Raw genomic sequence first — 14,368 nt, 5'->3', positions numbered from 1 at the left:
AGGGAAGGAAAAAAAAGGAAATCTGGATTTTTGGGAGAGATAACCGAGAAGAAGATTTCTGGAGAAAGAACTGAGAGCTAAGTTCGAGAGTTGGAAAGGATCGAGAGCCTGAGAAGGACCAAGAATCAGAGAGTGATCCGGGCAGAAGTAGAGGAAGCAATCGAAGAAGAGATTGAAGGTGAAGAAGACACTCATTTCGGTAACAACTTCGGGATCAATTCCCAAGCTTTAAGTTCTGGTTTCTGATTTCAAACTAAGCCTCTCGCACGACTTTGTAAAGTTTAATTGGTCTTGAAATGTACTACTCTTGTCTGTGAGCCTAACTTCAAAAGAGATTAGTCTGCATTATTTGAGTAGTATTTTTTTATTTTAGGATACAGACTTGGTTGGATGTATGATTAGGTGATGAAAATAAGGTTTTATCGTGAGATTGATTCTTGCTTACGGCTGTAAGAACCATGCTGGATTATATAATTTGTTCGTATGATTTATTTGCCTTGCTATGCAGTGGATGAAATTTAATCTCAAACTATGCTTCTGATTATGACTGAAGTTTGGTTTCACAGTCTAATAGCTAGCATTTTGTTGGGGATCTTCCGAGATTTTGATTATATAATTACATTTACTTGCATCCTACTTCTGTCAAGATTAAAGTGTTATTTAGAGTCGCTTTGTGATATATAAGCTTGAGTTAGTGTGTGCTTGTATGCGCGGTCCAGAGGAAATAGATTTTTGGGTTTTAGATGTCATGTGTTTAGCTTCATATTGCAATATGTAGCTTGACAGAAATTTTGTTGTTTTTTTTTTTAAATAGATTTGAACAACCCCTTTTGTTTTAGTTTGATGGATTTTTTAAGGCTATAGTGTAGGTTAATCTTGATGGTGGCAAGAATTATATGTGATTATTTGAATAATAGAGATTCGGAGTTATCATAGGTTTGGCTTTGTTTCAAGATCTCGTTTGGGAGTGTTTATTTAAACATCTTAAAAATGTTTCAACATGTGTTTATTTGCTTTCACAAATAAGATTGATTTAGTTATGATACTTTCCCATAATGTTTTTGCTTCTAACATTTGAAAAATTGTTGAGATTATTGGATTAAGTGATAAGTTAGATTCAAGTTTGTCTTTTAACATCAAAGAGTATTAATCAACCTAAGTTTGATTTTTATTTTTTTGTTTCTCAAAGTCATACACTATTTTGCATATAATTTTCATTTGAGATTAATTGAGCAATTGTTAAAGATAATTTTAATTTTAAATGACATTATTTTCATATGGAGATTTTAAATGTGTGGTTAAATGAACAATTTTATTCTTATTATTTTTCAAATATAATCAATTAAAACATTTGAATGGTATCATGAGAGATTTAAATAATCTCCGTAGATAATTAGCTTAATCGTCTCATTGTAAAGGATAATAAGTCCTCGCAAATGTAGTGGTTATTAATTTATATAATAAGTAAATAAATAGATATTGTAAATGATAATATAATAAATGCTTGTTTTTCTTTAATTATTAATTAATTAAATTAAGGTATTTAAATTATAATCATACTTAGATGGTTGGATCCCCTTCTCACATGAGATTTAAAAAAAAAAAATCTCTACAAACATTTAGGATAATTATTTTATCGTGTGAGTTAATAAGATTTAGTTGGTATGACGATTACGATTTTTATCATACTTTTTATCATGAGTAATAAAAGTCCTTATTGGCACATTGAATAAATTTTTAATATATAAAAAATGTTAAAATAAAATATTTTGTAAATAATTTAAGATTTTATATTGTAAGGAAAATATAAAATTTTAAAAGACATTGAGGTCATTTATCCACGAGTAATAATAAATTTCTATAGGTACATTAAAAACTTTCTTTTTTAAATTACTTTTTCATGATGGCAAAGTAAATTTTTAAAATAAGAGAAAGTATAATAATAAAAATATTTTTAAAATATAAAATGGTAGTAAGAAAGTGAAGCTAAATTATCTTTACAAATTAAAACACAACAACCCACATCTTAGAAAATTGTTTTGTTTGCAATTGGTAAGCCATTTTCATTTAACTCTCTCTTTTTATGAAATTATAAATAAAAAAACTATTGACACTAGTCTTTATCCCAAATTACGTAGACTTTAATTTTTATCGTAGGGTATATAGGCTTTAGAGTTCGATTTTGAGTCAAGTCTTTCCTTGTAAATAAATAAATATTTCTCACTTAATTATTATCATCTTTATATCAAATACTTGAATAAGAAAGGGATAATTAAAATAATTTTAAAATCATATTAATTTAGCACAATAAAATTTAAGCAACCGTTCTCACAAATGGGTGTTGTGGACTACCTAATATCTTCCCCACACTCAATCGACTTCCAAACTTATTTTTTGATTTCGCAGACCATCCTTATTCTCTTCTAAATGGTTTTTCAAAAAAAATTTCAAACTTTTGGTGGCTACTCTCATTCCACCAGTTCTTGCTCCGAAGGTTGAAACTTTCACTCTCGCTTGTCGTCCGCATTGCAATTTCGGATGTAACAATGATAGCATCTTTTCATGATCAAAAGTCAAGAGGCTTCACCTTTTGTTGAAAAACACAATGCAAGCTGTGAGATATCTCCATAAGGTGATGGCTTCTTCTTTTTTTCTCCCAATCTTGTGCATTGCATGGGAGGAAGCCATTACAGATGGCAATCAATATCCATCCTTTTTTTTTTATGGTGTTGCGTTTGTTTAAGGGGAAACCATACTTGATCCTCTTAAGTGAGTACTTTTGTCGAAATAAGCCTTAAGTTTGTGTTAATCCAATCAAAGTGATAAGTAAAAATTAATGTCAACTATAACCCCTTCATTCCTTTTGCTGAAGTAGGCTGCTGAACGAAACCAGTTTGACAACGATTATATATAGGCTACACTCATAAAGGTACTTCAAATAAATAAAACCTGTAATAGGTACTACATTTTTTTAAAACTTGGTTTGGTTTATTTTAACTTGCAACCTGAGTGTTGTTCATCATCATTTCAAAGTACCTTTGCTTTCTCACGTTCAAATGTATGTCTCTTTTTTTCATTTATAAAAAATGAGTACCTCTGCTTTTCATTTATTAAAAAATGTGAGCTTAGAATGTGTTTATCACAGTTTGTAGATAGTCAGATTTTGGCTTTTTCCTCTTTGTAGGGATTTTGTAGCAACTCAAGGTATATCATTTATGGAGGGAAGCTAATCTTTTGTGTACGACTGTACTCTTGCTCATTTCAATGTTACTTTATCATATCAAATGTCAATTACACTTCTGCTGCCATTTATCATCAGCATTCCTATACGTACTGAATTGATATTCCTATGAGACGCCTCTGATGTTCTTTCATCAATTTAATTACTCTTTTCCTGCCATATTATTCAAAGTGGAGATTTACTTTTCTAAACTATTTGGCAATTCGAATATTAAAAAAATAGTATTTACAACCAAAAAAAAAAAAAACAACTTGGGAGCTGAAATACAAATGTAAGACGACATGGATAATAATCGAGTAGGAAATAAAAGGTTACAGAAAAACAACAAACCGCATTTTGCAGTTTAGTTGAACATTAAAAATTTACCTTTTCAAGATCTCTAAAGTAGCATGCTATGTAATCTTCCGTGGGAAATAAAAGTTCAATAAGATGGGTTAGTACCAATTGGGCATTTCTAATTTGTTACAAGATATTGTAGTCCCAAAACGTTCAAGAAACCATCTTGTGTGTATTATTGTTTGCCTGTTTTGTTCATTTGTAGTTTATCTCATTTAATTACTTAATTATCTGAGAATATCCACTTCTCTTAGTTTTATTAATTAAAGAATATAAAAAAAAACTCAGCAATCAAATTAAATAGTAACATTTTTGAAGTCATGCTGGATTTTGTAAGTCAAATGCCAGTTATATTGTTATTTCCTATTAGTTTCCGGGTTTTAAAGTTAACATTTTAATTATTTTTGATACAGTATGTTAATTATTTTATAAATAAAATTTACATACTTAATTTTATATACCTAATATATTTGTATTCAATTAAATTAAAACAAATAATCTTGAAAGTGCTAATAATATTAATAAGAATCATATATTCATATACTTCTTGTCCAGACATATAAAAACTTACGAGTATATCTTTTTTTTAAAATATTATTTTTGTTTGGCATTTGAATTTTGATTGAAAACAAAACAGTCTTTGCATTTTCTTAGCTCGAAAACAACAGTCTTTATAGTTTTTTAATTTGAAATAAGTCAACCCTCATAATTTTTTTTTATTTTGTACAATTTAATTCTTATAATTTCTTAACTTAATAATCTATGAACTGAGTTATATGAAACTAAAGTTTAAGGACTAAATTGATAATTGAAAAAATTCAAGGATTATAAATTATATTATTCTTCCCTGTGTAAAATTTTAAAACAAAAAGCAAGGATTTACGAGATCCCTCTTGAATATCCAATGTTTGTAGCTGTTGCGTGCATGAGACAAAGCTCGTGACTCAGAAGAAAAGAATGATACCTATTTTTTCCACGTTAGAAGTACTACTCGAAGAAGCCTTTTCTCTTCAAGCTTTGAATCACTTGTCAGAAAACATTCTTTTCCTTTTCTTACCCCTGGAGTTGTTCTTTTCCCAACTTTTCACAAAAATTCCAGCTAAAAAGGTTCTCTTCTTCATGCCACATCATCCTTATTCCCTTGCATATAAATTTAAACCACCACATCATACTAGGCAGAACAAGAACCAACATTATCTTCTATCTAGCCTTCAAAACCTTGATTTTTTACCTTATCAGAACATTTGTGTGTTGAAATGGCTTATGCAACAGCATTAAAGCGCACAGATTCTGTGACAGAGAGCATGCCGGATGCACTGAGGCAGAGCCGGTACTATATGAAGAGGTGTTTTGCTAGGTACCTTGAGAAGGGCAGAAGGATCATGAAACCTCAACATTTGATGGAAGAAATGGAGCTAGTTATCGATGACATAAGCGAAAGAAACGAAGTGATGGATGGCTTTCTAGGCCCCATTCTGAGATCCACACAGGTTTAAGTCCTCTTTAATTTGAAATCATTTACATGTGACAGTGTGACTTTGAAGATGGCGTGGCTGGCCATTGATTTGATGTGCTGTGAAACTTGCAGGAAGCTGTTGTTTATCCACCATATGTTGCCTTTGCGGTGAGGCCAAATCAAGCATTCTGGGAATTTGTAAAAGTGAGTTCTTTGGATCTCTCTGTTGAGAGTATCTCCCCCATTGACTACTTGAAACTTAAAGAAATGGTGTATGACGAAAGTTGGTATGTTTCTTCTTCTTCTTATTCCTGATATTCTGATCGTGTTTTATGTTAGAAAGAGAGAGAAAATAATAGGAAATATCGGGAAAATATAATCATTCCCTAGAAATGCCTACATGACATTAATATGGTAAAAATTTTAAATAATATAATTTCCATTCATATATTGTGTTAACAGAATCATGTCTCTAGAATTGATAAATGTTCAAACTCTATACCACATGAATATGAAGGTCTTCTGTAATGGTCTTATTGTTACCAGTGTAAGACGTATGCTTGAAGTGTGTGTTGATAATTATCACTGATCTCATATCGTAGGGCAAATGACGAAAACGCATTAGAAGCAGATTTTGTAGCGTTTGACAGCAAAATCCCTCATTTGGCACACCCTTCTTCAATTGGGAATGGTCTCAGCTTTGTGACCAAGGTCTTATCATCCAAGTTGAGTGAGAAAGCGGCGAAAAAACAGACCTTAGTTAACTACTTGTTAGCACTGAATTATCGAGGAGAAGTAAGAGCAAAGAACATGAGCCATGAGATTAACTGAATCCACAACACATTTTTTGTTGAAGAATTTTAAGGGCCCATGTTCATTTTCCTTGTGTAATCTAAATTGACAGAGTTTATTGATTAATGAAACGCTGGGTTCTGCTGCAAATCTTCAGCTGGCATTAGTAGGGGCTGATACATTCCTCTCATCACTTCCTATGGACACTCCATATGAGAATTTTGAGCCACAGTAAGTCTTCTATTATTCTGTTGAAAAGGTATAGGATGGTATAATTTTTTTATTATAATTTATTAGACTTTGAACCCTTAACACTACTTATGTTTCTACCTCACTCTTACCAATCTGACTATTTATAAGCGGTCTGGATGTTGTGATTTAACATCAATTTAATATTTCATTCATAGGTTCAAGGGAAAGGGCTTTGAGAGTGGTTGGGGAGATACTGCAGGAAGAGTGAGGGAGACAATGAGAATCCTATCAGAAGCACTACAAGCACCAGACCCAGTGAACCTGGAGAAGTTTTTTAGCCGTATTCCCACTATTTTCAACATAGTGATATTCTCTGTTCATGGTTATTTTGGGCAAGCAGATGTTCTTGGCTTGCCAGATACAGGAGGCCAGGTAGGAATTTAGCTTTACTATAATTGGCTAGATTTAGAGTGATTGGGATCAAACTCTTGATCTTTGCCAAGTAGGTTGTAATGCATATATGATAACCAATCAATCCAATTTTTGATCTCCATGTTTCTCATATCTTGAACAGGTAGTGTACATATTGGATCAAGTTAGGGCTTTGGAAGAAGAACTGCTCCTCAGAATTAGGCAACAAGGTTTACATATGAAGCCTCAGATTCTTGTGGTAAGTTACTTAAGCTGCAAAAAATAATCTCATTGTACATGCATACAACATATTCTTTAATAGAATAATTAAGTATTTTTCTGATCTTGACAGGTTACAAGACTCATACCCGATGCCCGAGGAACCAAGTGCAATCTGGAGTTGGAACCTATCAATGATACTAAGCACTCCTTCATTGTACGTGTGCCTTTTCAGACAGACAGAGGGCTCCTGCGTCAGTGGGTTTCTCGCTTTGACATTTATCCCTATCTCGAGAGGTTTACTCAGGCATGGGCATTTGTTTGATAATCACTACCTTGGTTTTTTTCTTAACTTCAAAGAACTTCACTTTGATTGCTTCCTTTGTTCATACTATTAGGATGCTACTGCCAAGATTGTGGAATTCATGGAAGGGCCACCGGATCTTATTCTTGGAAATTACACCGATGGGAATTTGGTAGCGTCTGTGATGGCTAGTAAACTAAACATAACTCTGGTCTGGTCACTATCCCTTTAAGTTTCCCTCTCAATGGTTTTTGCGGCCGTAAGGACGTCTTCTCCGTCACGTGTACTAATTCCTCAGCTTCCTTGAAAATCAGGGAACAATAGCTCATGCTTTAGAGAAGAATAAGTATGAAGATTCAGATGTCAAGTGGAGGGAGTTTGAAGCAAAGTACCATTTCTCATGCCAATTCATGGCCGATACAGTTGCTATGAATGCAGCAGATTTTATCATAACTAGCACATACCAAGAAATTGCGGGAAGGTTAGCTTACCTAGCTTTGTACATGTACATTAGAAAAAAAAAACAAGTTATTTTTCAAAGCCATGCTGTATAAATTGACGATTTGTTTTGCATACATAAAAGAGCATACTGATATAGTTCAGTAGGTTGTACACATAAAATTAATGCCCATATGTCTAAGTAGAAATATAATGAATTTTCAAAGTTCTTGTCTGCAGCCAACTTAGATGTGGACAGTATGAAAGTCATACTGCATTTACGCTCCCAGGACTGTGTAGGGTTGTAGGGGGGATAAATCTAACTGATCCAAAGTTCAATATAGCTGCACCTGGAGCTGACCAGTCTGTCTATTTCCCTTACACCGAGAAAGACAGAAGACTCACTCAATTTCACCCAGCCATTGAGAACTTGTTGTATGGTAAATCAGAAACCAGTGAGCATATGTAAGTAATCTAGACACCACTCCTATACATTCATTGTTAGATTATCAAATACGATATGAATAACTATTTTCTTCCAAATAACTTCTTCTTTTCTCTGAATTCTAAAAACAATGCAAAAACAGTGGGTATCTTGTAGACAGGAGAAAACCCATCATGTTCTCAATGGCAAGGTTGGATGCTGTGAAGAACTTAAGGGCTAGTTGAGTGGTTTGGAAGGAGCAGGAGACTCAGAAACTTGGTGAACCTTGTCATAGTTGGAGGTTTTTTTGACCCTTTGAGATCAAATGATAGGGAAGAAAAGGAAGAAATAACCAAAATGCATAATTTGATTGAGAAATACCAACTAAGAGGTCAATGCAGATGGATTGCTGCACAAACTGATAGGTATCACAATGGAGAGCTCTATCGCTGCATTGCTGACACAAAGGGAGCTTTCGTGCAACCCGCATTATATGAAGCATTCGGTCTTACAGTCATTGAAGCAATGAACTGTGGGTTACCCACCTTCGCCACTAAACAAGGAGGTCCAGCAGAAATCATCGTCGATGGGGTTTCTGGGTTTCTTATTGATCCCCTTGATGGGAATGAATCAAGCAACAAAATTGCTGATTTTTTTGAAAAATGCAGAGTAGATCCTACACAATGGAGCAGGATTTCTGCGTATGGATTACAGCGGATCAATGAGTGGTAAACATCAAACAAGATCCATTGTTTCTTGTGCGTCCGCGATGATTAGATGATTAAAAATTTTTGATTTTGATTTTGTAGTTATACGTGGAAGATCTATGCGAACAAGGTGCTGAATATGGGAAGTATTTACACCCTGTGGAGGCAAATGCACAAGGAGGAAAAGATGGCGAAGCAGAGATACATCAACACTTTCTATAATCTTATATTCAAAAAACTGGTAAGGCCAATAGAGTTGGTTCTGAAAGAGTGAACATGTGATGCGATAAAATTCTGAGATGGAACTTAATGTTACAGGCTACGACTGTACCAATTGTAAGAGATGAACCTCAACAACCAGTGTACAGGCAGGCTATCACACAACAACGGCCAAGGCAAGTCATCACTCATAAAGAGCATTTCATTTGATTAAAAAATTAGTTTTCCAAAAAAACGTGGCTGCTTTCATCATTGATCTAATATATATAAATTTTGTTTTTGTACACAGACGTTCTCAGTCCAAATTTGAAAGGTTAGAACTTAGAACAAAACAAAATAAATTTTGGATTAGCTTATTATGGTTTACAACAACTAACTTAGTTTTGGTTTCTTTTCAGGTTCTTTCGGTTTTAATGGTCTGAGCAACAAGGTCTGTAGCATCCAAAAAGAGATTGCTATTGACAACCTTGGCACGTTATATATTTGTGTTTGGCCAAATTTATATGCCCTTTACGTAACTTTTATCTTTTTTAATCAAAATTATGAGCTCTGTATGAGTTGCAAGACGGCAACTACTTCATGTTATGAATAAATGTGATAGTTTGAGAAATCTTTCTAAATGGGGAGAATTTCATTCAACGATCAGCGATCCAATAAAATCTGAAATTATGCCGCAAGACTAAAGAACTAAACTAAAATCATTTTTATAAAAAATAACCAAAATGCCTTTCTATTAGACTAAATTGTATAACTTTATTTATTAATTTTTCAACAAAACTTGTCAACTATTTAATTTTATTTGTTAAATCCATAAGCCTCTCAATTCAGTTATATCACTTGCTTTACTTGTTAATTCTTCAATAAAACTTATTAATTACTTAACTATTACTTATTAAATCCATGACTCTTTCAGCCTAATTGTATTACTTATTAATCACATAATTTTACTTATTAATTTCGCACCAATATTTGTTAATTTTATAACTTCACTTGTTAATACCATATAACAAAATGAAAGGCATTTTGGTCATTTTTTATAAAAAAAAAAATTCAATTAATCTTTTGATCTTGCAGTGTAGTTTCAGATTTTATTAGGTCTAACATATGACTAAGTTATATTCCTGATTCTTAAATGAAATTCTTTCTTCTAAATAAGACTTTTTATCATATCTTTGTTTTTTTTTTTTTTTTGGCTGGGGGGTGATAATAAATGAAGAAGGTTCTCAGGATTTAAGTAACAGTTGAACTGCTGGAAATTCGTATCGAAGGGGAAAAAGTGGCCATGGAAGATAAAAAATACGTGAAACTATAAAATCTGATCGTTTATATATAATAAGGTTAGATCTCTGGACGTTTAACATTTTAATCATTCTGAATAAATAACAATAATGGTTGCCATGAAAAACATTTGAGTTTTAAACTGGAGGATAGAAAATAGTTCACTATTGTCATCTGATTGAGGAAAACGATGTTACATTCTAGCCTTTAGGTATATGCTGTGATAAGTGCAAAAAACATAACAATAACGAAAAAAATGTATATATCCTATATTTTGAAAATCAAATTTAAAAAGAATAGTATTAACCAAAAAGACCTATCTTTGAAGCAGAAACACAATCATCCGCAGGCTACTATTGTAGGTTCCAATGCAATGGAAGCGTCCCTCTCACACGTTTCAGAACCAATATCTGAAGGTCCTTCTCCCTGTAAGATGATGTCAAAAATTGAGGTTTAGAAAATAAAAGGAAAGGGAAAAAGAAATTCCCATTTCACAGCTTATTAAAATTTGAATGAATAATACAAAAATTTACCTTTGCGAGATTCCTAAAGTATGTTGTGCTGTAATTTCCAGTGGGAAATAAAACTTCAATAAGATCGGCTAGTACCAATTGAGGTTGAGAGACTCCTCCATTGAACCAGTCTTCGCATGTAGAAGATCACACGCAATTTGCAATTATCAATTAGATTTCTCCTTTCATTACACACACGAGGGGAAAAAAAGTCAAATTTATGACCCTTTAAATTAACTTATGTAGTTATGTACTTGAAATGAATAAACAATTTTCACGGAAAACTTATGAGTTATGACTGCAATGGATTATATTTGACAAAGGCGAGAAACCAGAACAACTTACCCAGAGTTGCATTATTTTGAATCCTTTTGTCATGTCTCCATAAGCTTGTATTTGTGAGAAAGGAGAAACAAGAATGATCTTCAACTTTCAAATTTTGGAGAAATGTTGATACTGTATAGTTGAATGGATCAAAAGTTAATGTTTCATCAATCACCACTTCCACAGTCTGCATCAAGAAATAAGATTATATAAATTGTTGAGAAACTTAAATAACAGGCAAATTGAATAGAAAAAATTGAATACAGATATGAACTAAACTTGCTTTTTAATGAATATGTATTTATGAGAATTAATTCTCCAGAAGGAGCAAATGAACACAATGTAATCATAAGAATGCATGGATAAATGGTTGGTAGGCTGTTGAAATTAAAACATTAGCAAGCGGAGCACAAAATGAATATGATATAACAATCTCAAGGTCAAAATTCATAATTGTGGGACGTCCAAAAGATCAATTTTCTTTCTTAGATATTAAAAAAGGGACCAGGCATTAGAGGATATGATATTTATCCATGCCTTATTATGTACAACTTTAGATTCAACTAAGTAGACAAGAAAATTTGATTAGAGGTTCTATCATATCTTTTAACTTAACTGCAGTAACTTACACATAAGATGGCATGCAGTTCGTCCAGATCATCAGGATCAGAGACATTATAAGAGTTCTTGTTTGCATCAAGCTTTTCTCCACCAGCATCTTCCACATACTGCATGCAATGTTAGTGTGCAAAGTAAGGGAAGAGTTTATGTGATGCATAATAACAATGTTTTGTCCCTGTTCAGAAACATCATCTCATTTTCTAATTGCTATGCTAATTATCTACAGTTCTCTTCATACCTTCAACTTATACGCGTTCTTTGAAAAAGCCCAAACGCCCTGAAAAAAGAATATACATAAGTCCTGAATTTAAAAAAAAAAAACAGAATCTGGGAATGATTAGGAGATAAATAATATTTGAAATAAGAGTCAGAGCTTCTGGGGATACATACATCAGAATACTTCATCCATGCTACTATTGGTTTAAAGGATGTTCGATTGTTTGTGATGTTAGCCAAGCACAAATAGTTCTCCTTAATCTGTACAATAACAAATCATTGGTTTTTAGAAGTTATCAGAAAATTCAATCAGTTACAAAAACTTTTGCATGACTAACTATGTAAAAATGATAGAGAAATTTGCAAGTGCAATTTAAAACTGAAACCCAAAAAACATTCAACTATAGAAAAACTTGGAAATCCTTCTGTTTTAATTTTATACAGTCTAGCAGAGTATGAGTTGCCCGTCTTCCATTGGACCAAGAAACAGAAAAAGCTTCACGACTACAGAATTACAAAGATGAAAATAATTTTCATAAAGAAACAAGAACCTCCCCCTATTTTAAACTTAGTTAAGCCTCGGACTGAGTGGAGTGCTTACCTTAGAATACACTTGATTGGCTCTAGCTTCTTCATTTGCATATGCTCCCATGAATTTGATCCATTCTGCTCTCTAAAAAAGTGCATGTACCAAATAGTTAATAATTCCAAGCACAGACAATACACTACCGTGATAAGTTGATAGGTTAATATTTAACAATATCAATAGTAAAATGTAAGCACTTAATGTGGATGCCATAGTTCTTGGGGTCTTTACAGAGTAATGTCGAATTTTTACTTGCCTGCAAAGGAGTGTCTTCTGAAAAAGGGACAAATGTGGCAAAATTGCATGCTGGTAGATGATCAGCATCACCAGAGAAATGAGCTGCAAACTGTGCAAGCTTTTCTTCGTCAGTCTTGTTGAACATTTCTATTTGACCATCTTGGTATAATTTTAGAACGCATTGAGAAGCCACCAAGTCTGATGTTATGCCTTTCAAGCTCCCTAGCAAGCCTAGAAGCTATCCATGACATGAAAGGAGGGAAAAATAAGAAGGCCAATCATTTATGCTAGTAAGACACTTCCATCTTGACAATTAAACTCCAAGAAGGCTGAAAAGGCTAGGCAATCTTACCTCTAAGAAGGAAACTGGAGTTTCACCCCAAGGAGGCAAAAGAAAGAAAAGGAAAGCGTTAATGCATTAGTTTTTCTAGAGAAAAATAAAATTGCTTCTGATGTTATGCGGTAGCAAACTAAAGTCAAGCAAAAAAGTAGAGAATGCATAGAGGCAGGGATTTGCATAGAAGGGATTGCCTGGAAATGAATCGGTATCAACTGAATAGTTTGACAATGGAATCACAAATGATTTGATTCTTGATGTGCAATATTTGGTCCTTGATGCAATCCTTGTATTATTCTGCCAACGAGAAATTTTCTCAATATAATTATCAATATAAGAAGGAAAAGTATTGGACATCTAGCATAAGTTTCCCGGAAGTAGGCAATCTTTGTTTTGGGGTCGCCAGCTAAGAACAGCGAAATATCTTTCGCGCATTATATAAATAGTAAAAAGTATTATTATCCACATTGCCAATTATGTTCCTACAATCTGATTTGATCTGTGTTACAAAGTGCACTTAATTCAACTGAAATTGCCATATTGTCCTCTTCATTATAACCAAAAAGAACCAAAAACTAAACAGAAATATCTTCCAGTGTCCTATATACTATCTTTTCAAAGGAATTCGAGAACAAAAGAAAGCAAGTAATTTCCAATGGCTTCTCAATCAGGATCTATCATTCTGAAATTTTAAGATGCAAAAAAAATAATGCAGAATAAATTTTGTCCCCCAATTATTTCCCAAATAGGAGCCTAGTAGCCTAGAAGTCAGTACTAAACCCCACCGCCATTGCCTCGTGCCTCCATTGTTGATTACAGAAAGAAAACGGGGAAGAGAAGAGGATAGGGAGGATACCTGGAGAAGAAGGTAGCTGTGGGCATCAAGAGCATTCTTTATGACTTTGAAGGTCTGGCCATAGTATAAATGAAAGTTCACAGCATCTTCCACCTTCGAGAAGTCTCCCACTTTCACCATGCTTACCTCCTCAGCGCCTCCCCATTCCAATGAACAGGCCAATTCCAGGAGGCGGAAGAGGAGGAGGAGGAAGATTTGCAGAGAGCAAGAAGCAGCAGCTGTTGAAGCCATAAGCTTGCCAAAACAGAGCTCTCTCTCTTTTTCTTTCTTTCTTTTTTTGTTTTTTTTTTTAGCCAAGACCAGGCACTTACCACTACATAACTGAGGAGCTTGTTTATTTAAGCCAGGGGCCTCGTTACTCTTACGGCATACGGACAAGGGATAAAGCTCCTCAACTTTCCGGGCAATAACAATCATTAACCAGCTATTTAGAGCAACAAGAGAAAGAAAATGACCAGCTTTTTGGGATGGTTTGGTAATTTGGCTCGGTGGTGGCAATGGGGATAACTTTTTCTTGATATTATTTTAAAAAAAATTGACAATACAATAAAAATAAATAATAATTTAGTTCTTCCAAAATCACAATTTTTCATAAATTTTTAAAAAATTTTATCATTAATAAATTTATATAAATTATTAAATTATTTTTATTAAAAAAATAA

General features: G+C 33.3%; 2 protein-coding genes across 2 annotated transcripts; one reads left to right on the top strand and one right to left on the bottom strand.

Moving 5' to 3' along the window:
- The first annotated feature begins 4,775 nt into the window (after positions 1-4,775).
- On the top strand, positions 4,776-9,348 carry LOC129296330 (sucrose synthase 7-like). Its single transcript, XM_054934918.1, is given in 16 exon segments — positions 4,776-5,067; positions 5,166-5,320; positions 5,636-5,828; positions 5,938-6,056; positions 6,233-6,449; positions 6,592-6,687; positions 6,781-6,954; positions 7,046-7,162; positions 7,266-7,432; positions 7,630-7,854; positions 7,977-8,045; positions 8,047-8,541; positions 8,623-8,761; positions 8,839-8,915; positions 9,029-9,052; positions 9,138-9,348. Coding segments are annotated over 16 exon segments (2,517 nt in total). The 5' UTR covers positions 4,776-4,833; the 3' UTR covers positions 9,154-9,348.
- An 812-nt stretch (positions 9,349-10,160) lies between these two features.
- LOC129296331 (uncharacterized) lies at positions 10,161-14,019 on the bottom strand. Its single transcript, XM_054934920.1, has 11 exons — positions 13,707-14,019; positions 13,045-13,147; positions 12,866-12,879; positions 12,533-12,751; positions 12,292-12,363; positions 11,865-11,951; positions 11,713-11,751; positions 11,483-11,581; positions 10,875-11,040; positions 10,551-10,660; positions 10,161-10,443 (listed from the first exon to the last, which is right to left on the bottom strand). The coding sequence occupies exons 1-11, from the start codon at positions 13,935-13,937 to the stop codon at positions 10,357-10,359; spliced, it is 1,227 nt and encodes a 408-aa protein (XP_054790895.1). The 5' UTR covers positions 13,938-14,019; the 3' UTR covers positions 10,161-10,356.
- Positions 14,020-14,368: the final 349 nt, after the last annotated feature.

This window comes from Prosopis cineraria, unplaced genomic scaffold (assembly GCF_029017545.1).
Source record: "Prosopis cineraria cultivar Desert tree isolate PC_DT_omini unplaced genomic scaffold, ASM2901754v1 PC306, whole genome shotgun sequence".
Taxonomy (NCBI): Eukaryota; Viridiplantae; Streptophyta; class Magnoliopsida; order Fabales; family Fabaceae; genus Prosopis; species Prosopis cineraria.
Note: the sequence above shows the minus strand (reverse complement) of the source record. Positions and strands in the feature narration are given on the sequence as shown.

Excerpts from the sequence above, each read along its gene's own strand:
- LOC129296331 (XM_054934920.1), bottom strand. The coding sequence starts at position 13,937 with ATGGCTTCAACAGCTGCTGCTTCTTGCTCTCTGCAAATCTTCCTCCTC. Across the intron at positions 12,364-12,532 it reads CAGAAGACACTCCTTTGCAG|AGAGCAGAATGGATCAAATT; the intron begins GCAAGTAAAAAT and ends GCACTTTTTTAG. Across the intron at positions 11,752-11,864 it reads CATGGATGAAGTATTCTGAT|GGCGTTTGGGCTTTTTCAAA; the intron begins GTATGTATCCCC and ends TTCTTTTTTCAG.